Genomic DNA, 24,426 nt, shown 5'->3' with positions numbered 1-24,426 from the left:
GATACATTTATAAATGTAACATTACTCTTAGACTGATCGGGTACACAAGGGCCTGTGTGCATCTAACCTGTTCTATGAGTTTGACCATGCTCACACTCTCTCCTTGGTGGAAGGTAACAGAACAGCCCATGCTGTTGAGCTGTCCAGACAGCCTCAATGGAGACAGTCCTTCGACCTCTCCATTAAATCCTCCCCCAGTGGCATAGCCAAACGTCTCCCACAAACACTGAGATGGATACAAAGGGTCCAAAGCAATGCTGTAAAACAGAGGTCAGGTGGCGCGATTAAGTCTCAGCTTTGACTGGACAATTCAAAGAAACAGAGTACTGAAGCAATTACAAGCTCATTTTTTTGCTGATGAGTAAACCATCATCTCCAGCACACTGCAGCTGGAGTCTGATTAAGAGACTTGTCCATTCATTCTTCCAACTTTGCATTGGATTTCTAAAACTATAAGTCACTTGCTTAAAGGAGACCTGTTTTATTCTAGTTTGGCCAGGTGCAGTATACAGGATACACTGTGGCATGAAAGTGTTTTTGAATTAATCTGCAAATATTCCAAATGATTTATTATCTCTTTGGTAGTCCTTGTTCTGCTTTGCAGCCTCAGTTAGCCCCATATTAGAAAAAGAATTACTGTAGCTAACTGCAGTCAGTGACAGAGTTGTGACAACCTACTGCAGAGGCAGTTGATTCTATGTTATGATTGCGCATATTCATATATTTTATTATTAGCATACCTTAGGTCACTCTGAAGGAACAGGCGGCTATTGCGGAAATTGCCAGCGCTCCCCAGACAGCACGTAACCTCCCTGTTTTCCTGCATGATCGTGATCATCTCACACATGGCTGAAAGGAAGTGATACAGGCATGTGGATCGTTGGTTCACTTTTGTTAAACTTTACTCAGAATACTAAGTAGTAATGTACTGGACATCTTGTACACAATATGGTACCCATATGTAAGATAAGACTTACTTTCAGGCGTACAGTCTGTGAAGAGTGGCACCAAAAGAGGCACATTATCAATGTTCTTCAAATGAGGACGAACCTGGTGGATCCCACGAGGTAACTTGGCCTTTACAAAATATATGGAAGCAATACATAAAACACAAGGCTGAGCAGACTTTGCTTTTGCCTCTGTGGGCTAGAACAGTAGTTTCACTGGTTAAGAGCAAATTACCCTGTTACAGTCCTCCAGGAAGCTGGGGACATCGCTATCTGTGGGCTGGAAACTGGCCAGGTCAGAGTGAGCTTCCTCTTCTGGTAGCAGGGGACCTTCTGCTTCATCCCGAGAATCTGTGTTACAGAAAAAATATAGTGTGGCTTCCTCTACACTTATTAAGAAGCATTACTGGAAAAAAAACAAAAAAAACAACGAAAAACACCAAAAGATAAGATAAGATAAGATAGAACTTTATTAATCCCTCGGGTGGGTTCCTCTGGGAAATTCGACTTCCAAAAAAAAAAAAAAGTACAGCAACGACCGAAGTACATTTACTCATACACTCTTAAGATACACAGTATATTGCATACAGTATGTTGTATACAGCAGCGGTCCCCAACCTTTTTTGCGCCACGGACCGGTTTATGCCCGACAATATTTTCACGGACCGGCCTTTAAGGTGTCGCGGATAAATACAACAAAATAAAACTAGTACCGGTACCGAAAAAAAGAAGATTTATTCATAACACACGTGAAAAGACCCAGGAAAACGGAGTTAACGATAAAAACGATAACAAACTAATGCTGAAAACCGATAAAAACCCTGAAAACTATACATTTCACACCTGAGCCTCAACTCTCGCGGCCCGGTACCAAACGACTCACGGACCGGTACCGGTCCGAGACCCGGGGGTTGAGGACCGCTGATATACAGTACTAAACTGATTTTTTGCTGAGAAGGAACCCAATACTTCGAGAAAGGAGACTGTAAGTGGTTTTATAGATATAACAGAGATACGGCTGGGCTGCCATAAATTGCTTTACCTCATAGGAAAACACGCATTGCCAGCTATTTTTCCCTCCCACTGAGTTAGGGAGGGGACATTTAGTGTGTATGTGGCAGAGTGTGAAGCACTGAGAATTAAAAGTAGCACCTCATGGTTCTCAGCCAGAAAAGGGTGGAGGACCCACTCTGGGTCAGGGATGAGTTGCTGACCCAGGTAGAGAAGTTTAATTATCTCAGGGTCTTGTTCACGAGTGAGGAAAGAGGGGAGCAGAGATTAACAGACAGACTAGTGCTTTAGCTGCAGTGATGCAGACACTACTGGTGCATCACGGTGAAGAGAGAGCAGAGTGGAAGTGCACAGCTCTTGATCTACCTTCATGAAGTGTTTGACAGTTTGGGTAATTGTGTTCTTTCAGATGTGGTTGTACATTTAGATATTAGTTGCTTTTTGCATTACCTCGTTCTGGGTGGATATTATGTTGTTGTATCCTGTTACGACAGTACCTAATAATTCTGTTTCTAGCGACATGAGAGACCTCACATTGGTTAATTGGAACGTAAAAGGTCTTGGACACGTGGTTAAGAAGGGTCATGTCCTTTCACACCTTAAATTTTTGGAAGAAGAAATTATCTTCCTCAAAGAAACGCATGCTAGTGCAGCTGAACAGCACAGGTTGAGAGCAAATTAGGTTTCTCAGGTTTTTCAGGCTCCATTTACTTATAAATCTAGAGGTGTGCCAATCCTCAGTTGTACAAATATTCTCTTTAGAGTGGAGGCCACAAAGTCTGATCCATATCATAGATACTTTTGGTTACTCTACCAAATGCTTTTCTAATTATTTATGCTCCTGATGTTGATGCTCTTTTTTTTTGAGTTTTGATATTATTCCTTCATCTAATTCCAACATTGCATTTGGAAGTAGAGTCAACTGTTATCTTGAGCCCATTCTTGACAGCCTACCCACTCCCAATCATTTTCCAGAACAGATTTTAAATGAGTTAATTAAATCAAAATATTTGGTGGATATTTGGAGATTTCCAATTATTCCAACTTTTGAAAGAGCCATGTTTTTTTCCCTTTTGAATATTTATTGTAAATAAGACAGAAATACTTCCTATTCGATTACTTGTTGGAATAATCAACAGTTTACTTGATTACTAAAATAATTGATAGCTGCTACACTATTAATGACTGAATATATAATCAGCCTTTAAAATTGTTCCCATTACTAATAACACGAATATTAACTCAAACTTGTCAGAAACACGGGTACCTTGGTTCAAATCCTCATGCAGGGAACCATGACTGGGGCTTGATGGAGCTCCATCACAGGGACCGTCTCCGTTTGGTGTCAGAGAGATATGACAGTTCCAGCCTGTCTCTAAACCCATCTTCTCTGCAAACACCTGCACAAATCCAAAGGAGCCGTCTCAAATTTATAGTAGATTATAGCAGTATACTAGACTATATATAGACACTACTATATAGTAGTATCCAGTATTTTAGTAGGTTTTTCCAAACAAATCTGAAAATTTTCTTCAGGTCATAAACTGTGACCTTGTGTGAGAGCACACCTGTCTAAAGTGAAACACGCAATGTCATTTGCTGTTAGACCCTCATCAAATCTTTTTAGATGACGGAGAACAGTAATTAGCAGTAATTAAATAAGTTACCACCTTTGTCCTATTTGTCTGTAAATGAGCAAAAACTTATAGATACTTATAGATAATAGAAATACTAAATAAATAAGTTAAAACTAAATAAGTAAGCTTTTAGTTGCAATGATTAAGAGCTTGACTGTACTCACCTTGCTGCGGAGCTCATCCTCCATGGAAAAGTAAACAAAGCGGATGCAAGCAGTGACGAGGGCATCAATGAGACGGACCGTGTCTAGCCTTGCCTGGAACTGGGATGACACCATTCCCATAAAGATCTGCCCGCTTAGGGCCTGAACACAGTCGTCACGCTCCACACCCTCACCTATACCTTCTGTGAGCACGACGGGAAAGAGGAAAGAGAGGGTAACTAAACAATGTAACATCTGTCTAAAGTCAGAGAAATCTCTTTATCCATACAATTTTGCAATTTACAGTCACTTCCAAGACATGTAGAATCAAAACTTACTAACTCACTTGTATGCAGTGATTGCCAAGTAAGTAAAAAGCATCTGTCCAAGTCATGGTCTTTGATAAACAAGTCAAACTACTGAACCTTGGATAACAGCAATTGAGCTTTGCAGTGACAACATATTTCCTTTAATTCTTGTACAGTTTTGTCTTGCTCAAATGCAAAACCACCCATTTCATCAGTGTCACAGTCCATACCATCTGAGCTCCAGCTGTTCCTGCAGGAGTTGTGTTTGATGGGAGTCGTGGAGGGCAACTCTAGTCCAGAAAACAGACAGGGACCAGGAGCCAGTTCCATACATTTCCCATTCAGCTGGCTAGACAGAGATACTTGCATGGGTTTATACGCAAAAGCTGAGCAGTAACCTGATAGACAGGCACGTTGGTAGAAGTCCAGGACCTTCTTTCTGTGACACAGGAACCAAAGGATGAAATGAAAACTTTCCAAATTCACTGTGTGCATTTGGAAAGTGTAACTATGTTGACTTCAAGCACAAACAAAAAGCCAAAGACAGACCTGTCTGAGCCTGAGAGGGGGTAGATATCAGTTCCATCCCAGAAGTCAGTGCAGGCCTCCAGGATAAGGTCAGCTGAACCATGTGACAGCATCTGGACATTATCTAACAGTGCATAAAAGCATTATCAAGAAAGAAAACAACAAAACATTATGGTACTGTTTGGCCAAAGGGAGGATTGGAGAGAAACATATACAGGAACATGGATTATGTGCAGGGAATAAAGAGATGGTGCTGAACATTTTATTAAAACTGCATCATAAAACCCAAAACAATAATAGTGTGCTGACTCACTGGATGAAGAGTCTCGTACGAACAGAGAGATGAGATGGGAGATGGGAGGCTGGCGTTTGGTGAAGTAATGAAGGCGGTGGGATGTGAACTCCTTGGTCTTCTCTCCAGATGGCAGCTGGTAGAGGGTCAAGTGGTTCTCCTGTTTAAACAACTCTCTCGCACCAGGGGTGAACCCTGACAAACAGACAAAAAGAAGAAAACAATGCTTCTGAATTGTTCTCTGATAGATTTTAATATCGCACTCAATCGATTCGGATGCAGTGATTTATTTAAAATTATATACCAGTGAATGAGAACATAACGTCTTGAGAAAGCTAATTTTTTGTAATTTAATTTGGTAAAGTAAAGTAAAACATATATTCTTTGTTCATTACGAGTAATGAACAAAGAATATATAATAATAGAATATATTATTTGTATAAAATCTCTCTTTTAACCCCTGTCGTGTAATATGTGCTTTTAATGCTTCTATTACTGCTGGGAGCACTTTGCACTTTACCTACATAATAATTTAGCCTACATAATCATACCACACACTCGTTACAAATTAAACACACAGATTCGACATTTGGATTTAGTGGTAAAATAAAAAATAAACCCTGGCTTGTCAGACACAGCAGGGTTAAATCAGTGGTTTTCATTTTTCCTGTTGGGTTGATAAAGGCATGTTGCTGTCGCATCATAGACTACTTGTTTCATTTGTAGAGATATGTTTACAACAATGCACTGCGGTCTGAATATTACTAGGCTATTAGGAGTGTTGCGTTTAACCATCTACATTATGCTGTAGAAATTTCAGTTTGAAATTTTTTTCCTCCCGTCTTACTCTGCATTTCTGGCTGGATCATTGACAGGGCCACTCAGAGGTTGCTTCTGGCCACATGTGGCCTGTAGGCCATTGCTTGAGTAGGCTGGGCGTAGAGGATCTGTAAAATCCTCTGTGCCACAGGATAACCATTGTTAAATAGGTTTATATCAGCATGTAACCTGTAACTTATACATTGTGTTAAATAGCGACCCACAGGCTGTTGGATATAACCAAAAGATTCAGGGAAGTCATTACTTGTTTAGTTTATATAAGAATCAGTTCTGACATGCTCACCTATAAGTCTGGAAAGCTCACAGAGCCCCCATGGAACATATACTGGCAGCACCGTGCCGTGGCTCTCCTGCAGAGCCAGGTTTGATAGATGGTCAGAGAAGCGACAGAGCTGCTTGGTGACACTGGCATTGCAGAGGTTTAGCATGATATTCAGGCCCAGTGGCTTTAGGGAGGGCAGGTGGCACTGCCAGGATTGGTCATCAAACTGGATGCTGGCAGGGTTCTGCTGGTCTTGTGACAGGCTCAGCATCTCCAGGTGGTAGTCACACACAAAGTCATCAGCCTCCACTTCAGGACAGCCCAGTGAAAAATCCTTGAGATAAGAGAAAAAAACCTGAAGCCACATACCAACTTCCTGAGTTCCTACACTTTACTTGTACTGTGCTGGTTAGTTCCCTGTCATTTTAAGTTATTTCTTATTGGTTAGCTTAAATATGTAGGCCATAGCAGCAGCAGTGAAAATTCAAACTGACAAAAACAAATTTTAATACAACATTTACATCTCAGATAACCCAAAATTTCAGTATTAATGGGACTTACTAACATTTTCACCATCTGTTTTTAAAATTTTATGTATTAATTTTTTTTTTTTTTTTTTTTTTTTTAAAGAGCTCTATATTAGAAATTTCAGTTGCAGTTTGTACCGGTGTCTGGGCATCCTCGCCTCCCTCAGTGTCATGGCTGAAGCTCACATTCGATCCAGAGTGGTGTTTAGTGCAAGTGGGTACAGGCTGGCAGTGCTGCTGAATCTGGAGAGTGTCAGATGAGAGTGCTGTTTCGTGCGACATCTCGCTGGGATCTGGCCCCACTCCCGGCTGAGGGGGGGGCTCTTTCTGCAGACAAAGCAGAGCCTCTGCCTCCTGGCCCTACCAGACAATAAAAGGTTTTCTTGTTTTTTGTTGTTTTTTTATTAAACTCTAAAATTAATTTTGGGGGGCTAAAAGCTTTGCCTAAGAGAACAAACAAACCTCTTCCCTGTCATCATCCATCTCCATTTGGCAGTATGAGTTAACAGACATGTTGTCTCTGAGGTCATCTTGACTGTTGTGTGATGGTTCCACTCGTCCACTAAAGAACAGCACAGTCTCCGGACTGGGATTTGGCCACGAAAGAATACCCTGCTTGTCCACACAACATAGAACCTGCACGCAAAACAAAAGTACAGATTATATAAACACACACTTACAGAACAAAAAGCTTCCTGAGAAAATAGCTTTCAGTGATAAGAAGAGTTCTAGGCTTTTTAACCTCTATAAAGCGCTGGCTCAGGGAAGCATTGTTTGGTCACTACTTTAGGAATTCCAAAACAGTTCCAAATATCCACACAGAAGAGTTACACACACACACACACACTGTAGTATAGGACCCATGTGCCTAAATACGTACAATTTGAAATTGCATAAGGTCCACGTCCTCGAAAATATTTTAACAGTGCTGTGAGAAAGTATTTCACCCATTCATGATTTTGTATTGGTTTTTGCAATTTCATCACACTTACATGTTTCAGATCATCAACCAAGTTTAAATGTATTGGGCAAAGATAACCTAAGTTATTAAGAGAAAAAAGCTATCCAAACCTACCTAGTAATTGGTCTTAACTTAATAATAACTGGTTGTGCCATCCTTGGAAGCAATAACTATAATTATTGTATCCAAAAGATATTATTTAGAATCTGTTCATTATGTAGAGAGACAACACTGGTTCATCCCTTGCATTAGGTGGTTTTTTATGCTTGAATGATTCATAGGTCAGTGTTAATTGGCAAAAAACAAACAAACAAAAATATTCCTCTGAAAATGGTACAAGGACTGAAAAAGAAGAAAAAGTTTGAAAGACAATTTCTTCCCAATCGAGAAAGGTGGATGTTCAGGGTGAATCTATAATTATTGTGCATGTCTATTATGTCAGTGTACTCTATTTCCACCTTTATGGCAGCTCGGAGTGGTGCTTCAAATTTTGGTATCAATCTGATACCGTCACCAATTTGCAAAGTATATGTTCTAATATATTTCTAAAGGTGCTATTGACATAAAATTCTCACCAGATGTCAGTAACAACCCATCGAATCCCAACATCCACAATGACGGCGAAACAACTAGTAGCTCAGTGTTCCAACATTCGAAAGAAGGGACTGCTCTCACAGCTAGAGATTGACGAGGTACAACACAAATGCTACGGCAAGGAGGAGTCAGGACGCCAGGTCAGGGGGGAGATATCATCACCCCCACCCGAGATTGGGTACATAGCCCCAAGTGCGATAGGAGAAGGATCGTTGAGTGCGAGAGGAACTGACCTGAAAAATAGGATCATGGCCAAGCTTGAAACCTGGATCCCCCGTAGCCGGTTACCAAGATTACGTGAAGTACCCTCAGAAGGTCTGCTAGATGATGTTAATGCAGCACTACGGGCAATACCTACAACCACGATTACCGACACTAACAAGCTGATCTACAATACGGCAGCAGTGATCAGTGAGATGCTTGGCTACAAGTTGAACAGCCACAAGGGGCAGTACCCTCCATGGAGAAGGAGGCTAGAGGGCAAGATCAAAGTAGCACGGAGGGAGGTTAGCCAACTAACGGAGTTGCAGAAAGGTGCGACAAATAAGGTGCCTAAGAAATACAGCAAGTTGTCCATACCTGAGGCCTTGGAAACTGCCAAGCAAAGACTCACAGCCTTGGCCAGCCGCTTGAGGAGGTACACCAGAGAGATAGAAGGCAGGAGAATAAACCAGCTGTTCTCCACAGAACCAGCAAAGGTGTACTCTCAGTGGCAAGGGAACAATAAGAGAACAGCACCACCAAGGCTGGAGACGGAGCAATACTGGAAGAGCATATGGGAGAAGGATGCAACCCATAACGGCAATGCTCAGTGGCTAGAGGATCTGAGGGCTGACCACAGCGACCTCCCTGAACAGGGTCCAGTAACCATCACAGTGGCAGATATCCAAGAAAGGGTCTCCAGTATGAAGAGTTGGACAGCACCAGGGCCCGACATGGTTCACGCCTACTGGCTGAAGAAGCTGACTGCACTCCACGAGCGTCTGGCAGCACAAATGAACCAGCTGCTAGTTAACGAGAGACACCCGGAATGGCTAACTGAAGGCCGGACGGTCCTGATCCCCAAGGACCCCAAGAAGGGACCGGTCCCCTCCAACTACCAACCAATAACCTGCCTCAGTACTACATGGAAGCTCCTGTCAGGCATCATATCGGCTAAGATGAACAGGCACATGGGTCAATACATGAGCGGGACACAGAAAGGGATTGGCAAGAATACCAGAGGCGCAAAACACCAGCTACTGGTATACAGAACAATCAGCCGAGACTGCAAGACCAGACTGACCAACCTGTGCACTGCCTGGATTGATTACAAGAAGGCCTTTGACTCAATGCCCCACAGCTGGATACTGGAATGCCTAGAATTATACAAGATCAATGGGACCCTAAGAGCCTTCATCAGGAACTCAATGGGGATGTGGCGTACAACACTAGAGGCCAACTCCAAGCCCATAGCACAAGTCACCATCAAGTGCGGGATCTACCAAGGAGATGCTCTGTCCCCACTGCTGTTCTGCATAGGCCTGAACCCCCTCAGTGAGATCATTAACAAGACTGGCTACGGATACCGACTACGGAACGGAGCAGTTGTCAGCCACCTCCTGTACATGGATGACATCAAGCTGTATGCCAAGAGTGAACGAGACATCGATTCACTGATCCACACTACCAGGCTATACAGCAATGACATTGGAATGTCGTTCGGACTGGAGAAGTGTAGTCGGATGGTAACAAAGAGAGGGAAGGTAGTCAGAACTGAGGGGATTGAACTACCAGAAGGCAACATTGCAGACATAGAGGACAGTTACAAGTACTTGGGGATCCCACAGGCGAATGGGAACCATGAAGAGGCCGCTAGAAAAGCTGCAACCACCAAGTACCTGCAGAGGATCAGGCAAGTCCTGAGGAGTCAGCTGAATGGTAAGAACAAGATCCGGGCCATCAACATGTACGCCCTGCCCGTGATCAGGTACCCTGCTGGGGTAATAGGCTGGCCAAAGGAGGAGCTAGAAGCCACTGACATAAAGACAAGAAAGCTCCTTACCATGCATGGAGGGTTTCACCCCAAATCCAGCACCCTGAGGCTGTACGCTAAGCGGAAGGAAGGGGGCCAGGGACTGGTGAGTGTCAGCACCACAGTCCAGGATGAGACAAGGAACATCCAAGAATACATTGGGAAGATGGCCCCAACTGACCGAGTGCTCAGTGAATACCTCAGGCAGCAGAAACCCAAGAAAGAGGAGGGAGACGAGGAACCATCATGGAAGGACAGGCCCCTGCACGGTATGTACCACCGGCAGATAGAGGAGGTGGCTGATATCCAGAAATCCTACCAGTGGCTGGACAAAGCTGGACTGAAAGACAGCACAGAGGCACTAATCATGGCAGCACAAGAACAAGCTCTGAGCACAAGATCCATAGAGGCTGGGGTCTATCACACCAGGCAAGACCCCAGGTGCAGGCTGTGTAAAGATGCCCCAGAGACAATCCAGCACATAACAGCAGGGTGCAAGATGCTAGCAGGCAAGGCATACATGGAACGCCATAACCAAGTGGCCGGCATAGTGTACAGGAACATCTGTGCCGAGTATAACCTGGAAGTCCCGAGGTCAAAATGGGAGATGCCCCCAAGGGTGGTGGAGAATGACCGAGCTAAGATCCTGTGGGACTTCCAGATACAGACGGACAAAATGGTGGTGGCTAACCAACCGGACATAGTGGTGGTAGACAAACAGAAGAAGACGGCCGTAGTGATCGATGTAGCGGTTCCGAATGACAGCAATATCAGGAAGAAGGAACACGAGAAGCTGGAGAAATACCAAGGGCTCAGAGAAGAGCTCGAGAGGATGTGGAGGGTGAAGGTAACGGTGGTCCCCGTGGTAATCGGAGCACTAGGTGCGGTGACTCCCAAGATAGGCGAGTGGCTCCAGCAGATCCCGGGAACAACATCGGAGATCTCTGTCCAGAAGAGCGCAGTCCTGGGAACAGCTAAGATACTGCGCAGGACCCTCAAGCTCCCAGGCCTCTGGTAGAGGACCCGAGCTTGAAGGATAAACCGCCCGCAGGGGCGTGCTGTGTGTGTGTGTGTATGTGTATGTGTATGTGTATGTGTGTATATATATATATATATATATATATATATATATATATATATAAAATATATAAAAGTCACTCATTAATAAATAGCTGGAAAAGAAACGTGTAGTTGTAGCAGTAAACAGTGTGTTAAGTGGATGCATTGTTACTTGGATTCGGGTCAGGTAACTGGATGGTACCACACCTGAGAGCAGTTACTGTGTTCAGATCTGCACAAATGAACTGCATCAAGCAGGAAAACTAACCCGAGTTTGATTTAAATGGACTTAATACTGCAGGTATGAAAATACCCTAAGTTTACATAGAAATTTGATATGAGGTTAGCCAGCACAGATTAGGTGTTCTGTTCTATGATCATATATCAAAAGCTTACAGAACAGAGCTGCATATAATTTTATTCTATTTTTAATTTGATCTAGACGCAACATGAAATGCATTTTGGGTAGCATTTTTTTACCTAGATGTATTTGTCTAATGGCCTACAATACTCACTGTGACAGATCCCAGTGTATGTAAAAGGCTGGAAGTACAGCAGAGTGTCTGAGATTTTCCCTTCAGGACAGCAACCAGGTGTCTCCATACACATCGGAGCATCTCCTGCTTAAGTGAAAACACACACACAGACACACAGTTATCAAGAGAACTACTTACTACTAGATATCAAAAACCTAAATGCTTAAATACATGACTAAAATGTATGAGTCTTATGAGGAGGGGCAATATACATGTAGGAACACCAATCGCCTTTGGACCTCAGGTCGGGTGCTCCACTCCTGACTAGGGTGCCTGTATCCAGTAAGAAATACATAACAGACCTGCCTTTTCTCTATGCATAAATACCCCCCCCGTATCCCACCCACTAACCCAGATGCCAATATGAAGAGATAATCACTTTATTATTATTGTCAGTGGTCATAAACTTTATGCCTGATCACTGCATGTCAGAGAACTGAAGTGTATTGCAGAGATCTGAAGTGTCATTAGGTTCAGATCAGGAGCATGTTTAACAGAGAAACCTTCCTCTTGATGAATCTTCCTCTTCTACTAAGCTGTCAGATACCGTAATTAGATTGTCAGCAGAAGTAGCCACCCCAGTTCTCTTTCGTGAATGCAAATTTGTCCACTACACTTCCCTTTTCTATAGACATGTTCCCTACAAGTTTAAATAACAGATTGAGCTGCTAATGTGCAGGATTGACAGCCACAGAGGAGTTCAAAGTCTTTCATTGAACTCCCCTGCAGCTCACTGACCAGCATGTCTTCCAAACACAAAGTCAAACTTTATTTCATGAAATTAGGTGGAAAATATTTTCATGGTTCACTGTTGATAAGGAGAGGACACAAGGAGAGGAAACCTAATTTCCAGTCATGCAGTATAAGCAAAAAAGCAGAGGTGAAAGGTCCAACAAAGAGTCAGTGCCTCTCTTATCCTCAACACTTTCTATCATTTTCTCTGATTCAAACGCCAAATACTAAATGTTTGCAAAAAGACAGACTGGTGGCAGTTGTTACTGTCCAGTTATACAATGACTGAGTTTGGTTAGAAGCTGTGTAAGGTGGTGGGAACAGAAGTAGTAACCATGGACATGAACACAATCTTAAACACACAGGATAGATTATTGAAGGTAACTATTCGATGACAAAACAAATTTCCCACGTGTGGGACTAATAAAGGTTATCTTATCTTATAACGGGAGGCATCTGAGTGTAAAATCACATGAAGAGTTGCTTGGTCAAATTGTGTTGACTAATAATGTCCAAACAAAACCATTCAAAGAGAGGGAAATCACATGTACAGCATTTACAAACAGAAAGCAAAGTCAAGTATTTGGATGAAAGCAAAAAGCAAACAAAAAGGACACCGAATCTAATGTCTATGTAAGACATTCAGATGTAAGTGGGACTGAGGGTGAGAGGGGAAGGTGGAAAAGTAGCAAGAGCTATGTACAATGGTTCCACAGAAGGGTTGCAAACAAACGGGTAAAGACAGTGAGTGGGTTCGTTCAGGTGGATTTGGGAGCCAAGCAAGTTTAGGCGGGGGGAGAGAATGGGGTGTCAAACAGCATGAGGTTATACCTGGGAGGAAACCATCTCGGTGTAGCTGCTTAGAGTGTCCTCAGAGAACTTAGCAAGCTAGGGCAAGAGAAGAGTCTAGTTAAAACACAGAAGGAGGCTCTCACTGTGCCTCCTCTGTGTGGGATATGGTGTGTGTGTGTTTGTGTGTGCATGTGCACTGTTATTACTGAACTGAAGAAGAAAAACATCTGAAACAGTGTGCAGTGCAGACGATCAGAAGTTAGCAAACAGCAGACACAAAAACACTGGATAACCTATATTTGATGAGACGCCATGAACACTGGTCTGGGCCCTAAAGTGATGCCTTCACCTTTATCGTGCAATTTGCAGCAGACTAAATTCGAATTTTTACATTTTTACCAACACTTACATGCATTGCTCCTAATTAGATTCAGAATATGGGGCTGGTGGGGCTGCTCTGGCTTTGTGAGTTAGAAGTCCAACTTGAAGTCCAAATTCTGACATCTGATGCACCAACACTCAGCCAACATTCCTTTGACAGGTTCAACTACTGAAACCTTCAAAGGCACATTACTTCCATCTTTATGACCAAAGCCTGGTATTGTTATTGCTGTTTAATCACAAACATTTCACCACAAAAAAGCCTGATATCGCATTTTGAAAGGAAAAAATAAACTATATATGACCTAGACATCTACCAAATATTGACTTTAGAAAGATTTAATCTGTGTACCATTTAGATCTATTTTAGAACCTTTGTCAGAAGAAAATTTGGTGAATGGTTGAAATTAGCTTCAAAGCCTCAAAAGATGATTTTTCACCTTTTCAAACAAATTTACACTTAAAGGGTATGTTTTTAAAGGCTATGACTGGCCACCCAGAGTTGTTGTCAGCCATTAGATATTACCCTTACTGTGACGGATAAACTTTTGTCAATACAGGTAAGAGTGTAAGAAAAAGTGTGATCTCATTGACTATTTACTGTGATAGAATTTGTCAGCCATTATGTCACCACAAGACTGTTTATATATTCCTATTTCTTAGTATTTACCCTCAAAACCACCGACTGAGTTGCAGTGCTGCTGGTAGAAGCAACATTTTGACAATAAAAAGGTGAGAAAATCATCCATTAACAGAAAATTAACTCATGCTCAAGTTTAATGCAGACAATAAGAAGTTATACTACGTCCACTATAACTTCACAGATGAAATAATGTTCATTTATACTAAACAGCTGTATTGGGGTCTCATCCGTGCACAAACACATGTATCAACAGTGGGGTCATTGAGCAAACTACTGTTGTCAGCCATTACTGAAACTGCTAAAGACAGCGTTCTCCATCACAAAAGCTATTGATGAAATTGATTTTGGAAGAATGAAGTCCATTCCTTCAGTAGAATTTGGAGAAGGAATCCGAAGGTGCATTAAAGTTATTCTTGACACACATGACTGAATTTCATTTAGTCATTTATCGCTATCTAAAAGCATTACTCCAACAGTTTTACACTGTAGTTCTACTCAGTGTGTCTGTGTCCCTGAAGGACTTGTTGAGAAAAAAGCATTGGTGTTATTATCAGGGTTTGAAGAGTTCTAGAAATAATAGTTATAGATTTATTCACCTTTGAAATCCGATGTGTCTGCTTCTTTGCAACCTCTGTTCAACTGTCTGCATGAAGTTAAAATTTGGTTATCACATAATTTTCTTACACTGAATGAGAATAAGACCGAAATCATTGTTTTTGATAGTCACACTCCGCCAGACCAGTTAGCTGATGGCCTAGGTCCTCTTGCTAGCCATTTCTCGCTCACTGTAAGAAACCTCCGAGTGTTCCTGGATGGCGCTTTTAAACTTGAGAAACAGGTCTCCACTGTGGTAAACAACAGCTTTCACCAGTTGCGTCAGATATCCAAAGCAAAGCTGTTCCTACCTCTAAAGGACCTTGAAAAGCTTATCCACGCATTTATCACATCCAGACTGGACTACTGTAACTCCCTCTACAGCCTCCAACATGCTTCAGTTAGTTCAGAATGCAGCTGCGCGCCTCTTAACAGGTACGAGAATCTATGAACACATCACTCCAATTTTAGCCAGCTTACATTGGCTCTCTGTTAAATATCGTATAGATTTTAAAATTCTTTTGTTCACTTTTAAAATTCTAAATAATTTAGCACCCAGCTATCTTTCCGAACTCCTCCACTTGTACAATCCCAATAGAGCACTAAGATCGTCCAATCAGATGCTCCTAGCACAACCTAGGTCTCGATTGACGTTGAGAGGCGACCGGGCCTTTGCAACCATAGCACCTAGACTCTGGAATAACCTCCCTGTTCATATTCGTACCATCTTTTTACTTTGGCTTTTGATTCTAACTAGTTGGTTGTTATCTGGCTTGTTGTGTTGTCACCTATTGTTTCCTGCCCTGTTTTCTTATTGTTTATTTTAATTGTCTCATGCTTTTACTGACTGTGAAGCACTATGGTCAGCTTTGTTGTTTTTAATATGTGCTATATAAATACATTTTGATTTGATGTGTTCTTTTAGACCTGTTACTAAAAGTAAAAAAAAAAAAAAAAAAAAAAAAATCACTGATAATAACTGAAGCCTTTTCTCCTGTCATTGCATGTCACATTTGTGTGTGTGTTTGACCGTGTCCCTGTGTGCATGTCCCTTACCAGGCCAGCTGGTGACACACGGCTGAACTCGGCGAGGACCCTGGCCTCTCCGTAAGCATTCACCAGCACCCACATAATAGGAAAGAGCAGGGGCAAAATGGGCAGAACACCCATTAGCTGAAAAAACAAGTCATACACACATTTCTGTCCAGTCTTTTTCGCTTTCAAGAATATTCTTAGTACAATCATTATGTTTGGTGCCAACACAGAACAAACTGTTAGGAAAGTTTATTATCAATAGTAATCACAAAAAACACCTTTACATACACACTGGTTGGCTGTGTCCCTACATCACTAATACATTACAGTCTTTGCTGTCTGCACATTTACTGCTTTGAATTATTTTACCTGAAGCTGAACAAAATTGTAGCATCTAGGAGTGAGGCTGGGGGCAGTAAGAAGAAAGCGAACAGTGTTAACAAGCAGGAATGCCACCTAGAAGAGGGGAGCAAAACACACATAAGACTGCACATATTTACATGTTCATGTTCAAATACAATGCAGAATACATTAGGAAGAACACACCAACTACTCACCAGTACAACAGGACAGACTAGCTTGGTGATAACCGACTGTACTGTAAATCTCTCATTATCGAGCACAGTGACTGGGCGAGACAGGGCCAACTCCAAATTGTTCCTGTTGGATAAAAGACAGACAGAAATACAAATGATTTTACCAAAGTTTAACAACTTTTTTCCATTACCATTCATTCCCATTGATACTCTTCTTATGTTCATCATCATTCTTCATCTGTGAGATGTTATGGTTTCTTTTCATTACATCATAGTCACATGACAGCAGTATAGCCAATTAACTTTTGTCAATATGGGTACGAGCGCAAGCTAATGTTCAAATAAAATGTCACAATTGAGAAAAAGTGTGATTTCTTAATATTTACTTTCCAAAAGCCACAGACTGAGTTGCAGTACTGTTTCCTGAAGCAACGTTTTGATAATAAAATGGTCAGAAGAAAATTAACTCAAGTTTGATGCAGATCCAGGATAACAGGATCAAAGTTATACTTACCTCCACTATAATTTCACAGATGAAATAATGTCCATTTATACTAAACAGCTGTATTGTGGTCTCATTCGGGCACAAACAAATTTATCATCAGTCTTCTGGGTTATCTAGCAAACTGCAAATGGGAAGCATTGCTCCTTTTGGAGAACAGTAACTTTGCTGTTTATTTTTCTGTTATGGTGGGCAGATGAAGATTTGCCCTTTTGACCTTTTAAACAGCACACTGGTGCATTAATGTGCATAACCTAATGTTAACCTAAGGTGAATGTCATGTATGTATGTTTTGCTTCCATCCCACCAAAAAAATGCATATGTACATGAAAGACTGTATAATACTTTTAACATTCATTTTTAATATTTGAGGATATTAGAAGTAATTCCAATATTTGGTTTAAAAAACAAAAAACAAAAAGATAAACATGGCCATGTTCCCTACCTTATCGTGTCCAGGACTGGAGTACAGACCACTCTGAAGAGGCGGTGTTGCTGGGGGCTCTGGGGTCCTCTTTTCTCATTGGCCCGTGGTGAAGGAGGAGGGGAGAATGGTGGGAATAAATCTCCTGGTTCAAGCACAATGTGCTCATCATCCTGAGGAGGAAAAATGAAAAGAAAAAAAAAAAAAGAACAATTATAATTTCTGAGATACCAGATACCGGTCTTACTGACAGGTTAAGGACCTTCTATGGCCCTGTCAGCTCTCCTAGATTTAACCACCTGTCTGCTGCACTGTCAATCATAGTCTCAAGACTATGCTGCGAGACACAGCAAACCTTTTAGCAAAAGAAAGTACTGATGTGGCATCCTAGAGGAGTTGGACCTCCTGTGAAACATGTGTATGGTGCAGGTATCGTCTCGTGCTTCCAGTAGAAAAGATGAAAACTCAGCAAAGCATCCAGTCAGAAAATGATGATGAGGGGAAAAAAGGTCAGAGGTCTCCACCTGTAAAACTATTTATTTTTTTGCCTCCATTTTCATAAACAGTGTAAAAAACAATGTATTAAATAGAATTTTTTACACAAACTAATAACAAAAATATCCTGTCCATCCTTTTTACCACATATCATACAACAATGCATTAGTTTTGTCTAAATGTGGCTGATAAACTTCCAGTTGATGTATTTGTTATTCCTACCAGCAGAGGAAATACCGGGTGAGATTGTGTCTAATACCTAAATACAGGCTTAAGCTGCCGATACAAATTGTGATACGTGTTGCTTTTTAAAGCTTTTGAAAATTGTTATTTACTCAAAAAAATAGATACTATCTTACAAAAGTATAATACAGCTTACAGTAAATGCAGACTAACCTTAATGCCTCTAAGTGATGCAAAGGCCTCTTGACCAGGTCTCAAAGCAATGATATCGCCTTCCACCAGTAGACTAACAGGCAGGTTAACCAGCTGAGAGTCACGATAGGTCCAGTGAAGGGACCACGATGGGGATGAGGGTGTGTAAAGGTCAGGGTAGAGAGATGAAGGCCATTTCACTTCACCAACACAGGCTGACAAGTAATCTAGGATAATGAATTACAAAATTGAGGACTCATTTAGAGAACAAAAGAAGAACTAACATGACAGACTAACTCTTGTTAATGAAATAGGATTTGAAGAAGGTAAAACAAAAAACAATTACAACAACAACAACAAACAAAACTAAACAAACAAATGCGACTTTTACAGAGAATACAAGTTCCTCAATTCTTCTGTGTTTGCAGTAATGCAGTCATGAGCCTTACTCACCACTGAGCTGTGTGATGATGGCCTTTAGGCGCCATATCATCTCATTTCGCTTCAGTCTCTCCTGGCGTCCACCCAGACACAGGTTCAGCACCAAGAGGAGAAGGAGAGCAGCGGCATTCAGGAGCTCTATACCAGCACTGTGGAGGTGAAGACAGAAGACCACAGCTATGAATGAAAGATCAAAGAATACAGTGATGAAATATCTCTCATCATGGTGGACGAGGGAGATGCATTTCTCAATTACCTGGCTGTGCTAAACATTTTTAATGCAAACTAACTAGAATTTCAACCAGTGCTTTTTTTTTGGAAAGGATGCTATCTTGTAGAGAATCCCTCATGTGCCGAGAAGAAAGCTCTCAAAGCACTGACAGCTATGTGGACTTACCACCGTGTGGAGGTGAAGAATAAGACATCCCAAAAAGAGGTTACATACCTCCCCTTCGGCTGGCTACCATGGCAACAGACGAGTCCCACCACCACCAGCAGAGTGAGAGCAGCACCCGGCCAATGGACACAAGAGTGACGATTACCATGGTAAAGGAAGCTATTTTGCCACTGTTCCTATGGAAATGTCCCCAAAACAAAAGCAAGTAAGCACAACAATATACAACATGTTACATTACAAAGTAGTGTGCCTACACAGAGCACATGTGTATGTACACAGAGCCTCACAAGTATGTAAGGCTTATAAATAAATAAATAAATAAATATTTATTTATTAGGGGCGCAACGATACTCGTATCGATATTGAACCATTCGATACAGTGCTTTCGGTTCGGTACGCATATGTATCGAACAATACAACATTTTAAATTTATTTTATCAACTTTCCTTCTGACAATGCTGTAAGTGGATCTGCGTTCGACTACTCCGCCTAGGCTGCACTGTTCAGTGCAGATCCACTGAGTGCAGCACATGCTAGCAAGACGGAAGCTAAGCTCGTTGCAACATGGCAACTGCCTCAACGCTACCCGAAATTGAACCTCCCCCACCCTCATTCAGATCTGGCCTTTGGAACTATTTTGGTCTTCAAGTTAAGTATGACCCTGAAGGTAAGCGCGTCATGGACTAAAGTAAAACAGTATGTTGGATGTGCCACGCAATGCTCAATTACATGGGTGGGAGCTAGTGTGTTAGCGCAGTTAGCTCGTTAACGTGTTGGCCGTCCAGCCCCACGCACGGGGCGATCCGCGGTAGCTCGTTAACGGAGATTTGCCGTGTTGTGGCGTTAACGTCATTTTAACGAGATTAACGCTGACAGCACTAGTGGGAACACAACGAATATGACTGCACATTTACGCCGACATCATCCTAGTGCAAAGACAAGTGGAAGCAGACAAAAACAACAAGCACGCATGCTACAAACTTTACCCGAGTCATTTAGACAGCCGTTAGCACAGGATTCTCTTCATGGGGACCTGATATGTTTAATATGCTGCTGAGAATATAGCCCAGAAGAAGCGTATAGTATAGCTTTTATTTTGGAAAGAGCCATTTCTCTGTAATAAACTCTTTTCCAAAGATGAGGGATTCCTCCATCAGATAGATTTATTTTTTATCCCTTTGTTGTTTCAGCAACATTAAATTTAAAAACTGTACTTTTGAGTTAAAATATATATTTATAATTTTAATAAATGACAAATTAAAAAAGCATGAACATTTTTTTGTATCGAAAAAATATCGAACCGTGACACCGAGTCACCGTGACAGCTCCTTTTTGGCACGAACAGAAAACAGCAGTGAAGTTGTTAACCTCACCAGGTACCGCCATCCAAGGAATAGTGCATACATATGTAGCATAATTTACAGATATAGCCACATATATGGAAAATCCAAAACGGGGAAATAAGGTTCTAAAGTAAGGACCACTGGTTTAAAAGTGTAGACACAAGTGTGTGCGTACCAGCACAGATGTTCGTCTGCATGCAACTCTCTGATGCTGTTCCAGCAAGCTGCTTAACTGGTCCCGGAGCTTCTCAAGAGCCTGGCCAGTTGAAAGGCCCAGAGTCACAGCATCCTCCTCCTGGAAGAACAACAACAAAATAAAACAATCCAGTCATTTTACTGGTCGATTTTAAAAAAGAAAAAAAAAATCCTTTGTTTCACCATTAGTCTTGATGCTGGGTATCAAAAATTCTAGAAGTCCCACAGGTAGGCTTGATTAGCCTTGGGGGAGTCGGGGAGTGGGCAGAGGGAAGGGTTAGGAGCAGTGTGTGAATAAAGAGTTTACAACATTAAACCTATGCAGCCCGCAATTGTTCAGTAAAAAGCATGATAAAACAACAGCGGCAGTGATAATAACATTGGCATAGTTGAATATGGAGCTGGAGTCTGTTTACACAGCATGAGGCGCAAAGAGGCAGCACCCTTACTGAGATGGTGAGCTCAGGTAGATGGAAGAAAGCATGTTTCTAGCGTCCAAAACAGCAGCGCTGTTCCTGTAGCCAACTTTAAAACCTTTAATTTGAAACAGCTAGCGGGAATCCTTCATCAAATCACCTGATCAACAAAGTCCGACTTGGGAAAAAAAACAAAATTTTTTGCTGCTTCATACACTTTTTGTTTGTTTTACACAGCAGTAAACCAGTTGTATTAAAATATGCAGATTAACCAAGTCTGACACCATGTTTAAATTATACAGCTTCCAGGCTGACGGCCGACAGCAGAAAGTATGAGGGTAAATATGCTGCAAAATGCCAGAGCTTATAGAATAAAGAAAAAATTGAGAATTTCAAAAACCACAATTATTAGCACAATTATAACCACTGGACATGGGAGTATAGAGGGTGTCTGGGGAGCGTGAGTGTGTGTACGGTGTTCATTTCTGTGTCTCTACATGTTGGATGAGTGTGTGAGCATTTGTATATGTGTGCATGAGGGAGTGAATGCATTCTTGTGTGCCTGTTTGTCCGTGTCAGGTCTTACACTCCACCTCTCTTACAACATATCTTAGAATATAATAATAATAATAATAATAATAATAATAATAATGGATACTTTATTGATCCCCATGGGGAAATTACTTGTTTTATCTTGAATATCTCAGGCGCCCTGGGGGTGAGGGCCTATGAGGTGTACAAACAGGTATTCACAGACACACCATATTATTTGGCTGCTGCCTCTAAATATATTTTGCATTATTAGTACTGTGTGCTGTTCAGTAACATTTATTATTTATTGTTATTTATGCATATGTCGGTTCTTGCTGTTGTTTCTCTGCTGTGTTATTTTTTCCAGCAGTTGTTGAAGCAGATTGTGATTACAATAACACTAAATAAAAAAGATCCTAACAAAATATCACCATCAAGTGGACCATTAAAGTAAATGTCATGATGGTCCACTAGGGAAAGTAAATCTGTTGGCCATTTTTTGGTCTTCAGACAACAATTCTGCCAGACAGGACAGAATAAACACAATTATTCCACTATTGATTGAAAATTAGCTCTTCTTTATTTGAAAGTTTCAAACTCTCAAAAACATGTTTAGCCCCATTTTCTGTCAGTACGGAACGTTATGACACCAGGTGGGTTGGTTGCAGTCAATAGACACTTTTGTGTTGTCTCTTGCTGCAACAATCAGTTTTATGTTAAAACCAAGGACATACTCTGCACTGAAACAGGGAAATCCACCTGTTAACCATAATGTTCGGGCTTGTAATGCACCTTATAAATGAGGACTGTGTGGAGAAGAGCCTGTTTGAGTCAGGTGACAGGTGGTTCACCGGACCGACAACCCTGATTAAGAAAATTATTTTTCCTCATCTAGTCGATTGTACCAATCAGCTGATGCAATCAGTTCTATTTTATGCAATAAAATAGTCTCTCTTTTCCTACGCACATCAATCTAGTTGACAACAAAACAGCTTTAATACATGCACATCACACCATAAACATGACTATCTTTCTTACCAAAGCACGGTCAGGAATCCCATAAGCACGTGTGCTGGGAAAATTAGAGCTTTTTTCCTCTCGTGTCATCTCACTGACTGGATTGCTTCATTTTAGAAATGAGGAAAAGCGAAATGGAAGTGAAGGATAGAAGGATCGATGTGGAGATTTTGTTTGTTTGTTTTCCTGCAGACAGCATGTTCGAACGTGTTTCTGCAAGAAACATTCTTGTGGTGTGATGCACTGGTAGAGAGACTATTTTACTGCATAAAATAGTGCTGAACAGATTTTGCACTCATTTTTGAAGCCAGGGGCAGCACAAAAGTGATCCCTTTAGACTGATTTTTTTTTGTCTTTAATTTCCCCTGAGTTATTGGTTCTGTTACTAGCTAGCTAAAATAAACTAATGTGAGTCTTGACATCAACAACCACCCAATCCGGTGACATGACGTTCCATGCTAACAGAAGATGGCACTAAACATGTTTTTAAAAAGTTGACTTCAAGCACTTATTTCTTATATCCAGCTACAGACAGTGTTACATCTATGTCTGTTTCTGAAAGCAGGGCTATATTGTGCCTTTATACAATTTGTGTTTTGTTTTCACTTTAATGCAAAAATGTTATCACTTACTCCGAGTTAGCAAAATTCTAATATTTTATTAGCCTGTTACACATATACATCTCTGTGTTGTATCCAACACACTTCTGGTATCACAGTGGTTTCTGTTTATAGGTCTGCAGAAAAATTGCTCTCTCTGAAGAAGCAAAAAACCTTGGAAAAACAAGACCCCATGGTAGATGATGTTACAGCAAGGCAGTTAATCTCCTGAGGTCACTCTAAACACCAAGGTAGCTGTCTATTAAAACAGCATCCACACAGGAAACATTTACGTTCCAAAGGCATTTGCTAATCTAAGCAACCAGACTCACCTGTCTCTTATCCCTTGGCTCCATGGCAACCACAACCACTCTACATGCTCTGCTCCTTGTTAGGCAAAGATGTGGCAAATTCTGTCAGTTCTGCCACACAAAGTCCAGCTCTAGATGCTACACATCTTTGATTCCAGCAGCTGTAGATCAAGTGGCTAAGATGCGCACAGAGAAAGCAGTTCTCTGCCTGTTAAGACCTCCTGCACTGCGTCCTTTGCCAGTGTGACAGAAGAAAAGTGGAGAACTCTCTCTGGGATATCTGGTTTTGTTTACTTCCTCAGGTGCTGCACAGGAATCGCGTCATAACATTGATGCGGAGCCCTGTGAATAAAATGCAAAGCACATGAACAAAAATGTATATCTAACTGGAATGTCATCAACATAGATGACATGAATAACACCTTGGTGTCATTTGGTGTATAAAGTCCAGGAAACATCACCCAGTGTTAGCATAACAGCAGTACTGACAATCAGACTGCACCATAGAATCTACTCACCTTGAACACAAGCAGTTTCAACTGACACAAAACCCCAGAGTCAGCAATCTCCTTGGCAAAGAGTTGAGAGTGGTGAGCCAATCGAACAGGCAGACAGACTGAAGGGTGGAGGGAGGAATGCCCAATATATTCCCTGGACTTGGACAGCAACAGTCTTTCTGACACCGCCATCAGAGAGTCTAGCTCCACAGCCACATTACTGGCCTCGTGGATTAGTTTGTTGAGTGTGTTGGTGTTGGTTGATTGGTTGTAAGGTGAATAAAGTGCTTTAAGTGTACATAATAAAGCCCTGTAGTCTAAACCTCTTTGAGTGGTCAGTATGAGTAGAAAAGCAGTGTATAAATGTGAGAACATTGTATCTCTGGAAACTAATGGGAAGAGAAGAAACATGCTAGTAGGGCTGGGTGATATGAGAAAAATCTAATATCACGATATTTTTTTGGCTACACCACGACACATATAGCAATATGTTTAAATAAACTTCAAAAAT

General features: G+C 41.4%; 1 protein-coding gene across 4 annotated transcripts in view; it reads right to left on the bottom strand.

Annotated features, from left to right (window-relative positions):
• LOC146662929 (transmembrane protein 94-like) overlaps window positions 1–23,760 on the bottom strand; it is a 33,880-nt gene extending 10,120 nt beyond the window's left edge. For 2 of the 4 annotated variants that reach the window (XM_085415505.1, XM_085415508.1), the window contains exons 1-23: window positions 23,440–23,760; window positions 20,525–20,644; window positions 19,055–19,182; window positions 18,622–18,758; window positions 18,190–18,395; window positions 17,320–17,471; window positions 16,394–16,496; window positions 16,206–16,292; window positions 15,858–15,974; window positions 13,223–13,279; window positions 11,639–11,746; window positions 6,958–7,131; window positions 6,634–6,855; window positions 5,990–6,302; window positions 4,888–5,061; window positions 4,596–4,698; window positions 4,277–4,485; window positions 3,760–3,941; window positions 3,226–3,358; window positions 1,183–1,298; window positions 978–1,077; window positions 741–849; window positions 68–257 (exon numbers count right to left, since the gene is read on the bottom strand). In XM_085415505.1, coding sequence (XP_085271631.1) covers window positions 68–257; window positions 741–849; window positions 978–1,077; window positions 1,183–1,298; window positions 3,226–3,358; window positions 3,760–3,941; window positions 4,277–4,485; window positions 4,596–4,698; window positions 4,888–5,061; window positions 5,990–6,302; window positions 6,634–6,855; window positions 6,958–7,131; window positions 11,639–11,746; window positions 13,223–13,279; window positions 15,858–15,974; window positions 16,206–16,292; window positions 16,394–16,496; window positions 17,320–17,471; window positions 18,190–18,395; window positions 18,622–18,758; window positions 19,055–19,182; window positions 20,525–20,644; window positions 23,440–23,463 — 3,264 coding nt within the window. In that variant the 5' untranslated portion in view covers window positions 23,464–23,760. The remainder of the gene's footprint in view (window positions 1–67; window positions 258–740; window positions 850–977; window positions 1,078–1,182; window positions 1,299–3,225; window positions 3,359–3,759; window positions 3,942–4,276; window positions 4,486–4,595; window positions 4,699–4,887; window positions 5,062–5,989; window positions 6,303–6,633; window positions 6,856–6,957; window positions 7,132–11,638; window positions 11,747–13,222; window positions 13,280–15,857; window positions 15,975–16,205; window positions 16,293–16,393; window positions 16,497–17,319; window positions 17,472–18,189; window positions 18,396–18,621; window positions 18,759–19,054; window positions 19,183–20,524; window positions 20,645–23,439) is intronic. The other 2 variants (XM_085415506.1, XM_085415507.1) reach the window with 2 other exon arrangements.
• Window positions 23,761–24,426: the final 666 nt, after the last annotated feature.

This window comes from Rhamphochromis longiceps, linkage group LG8 (genome assembly GCF_057381845.1).
Source record: "Rhamphochromis longiceps isolate RC_006_pf linkage group LG8, R_longiceps_female_GT1.1, whole genome shotgun sequence".
Lineage (NCBI taxonomy): Eukaryota > Metazoa > Chordata > Actinopteri > Cichliformes > Cichlidae > Rhamphochromis > Rhamphochromis longiceps.
Note: the sequence above shows the minus strand (reverse complement) of the source record. Positions and strands in the feature narration are given on the sequence as shown.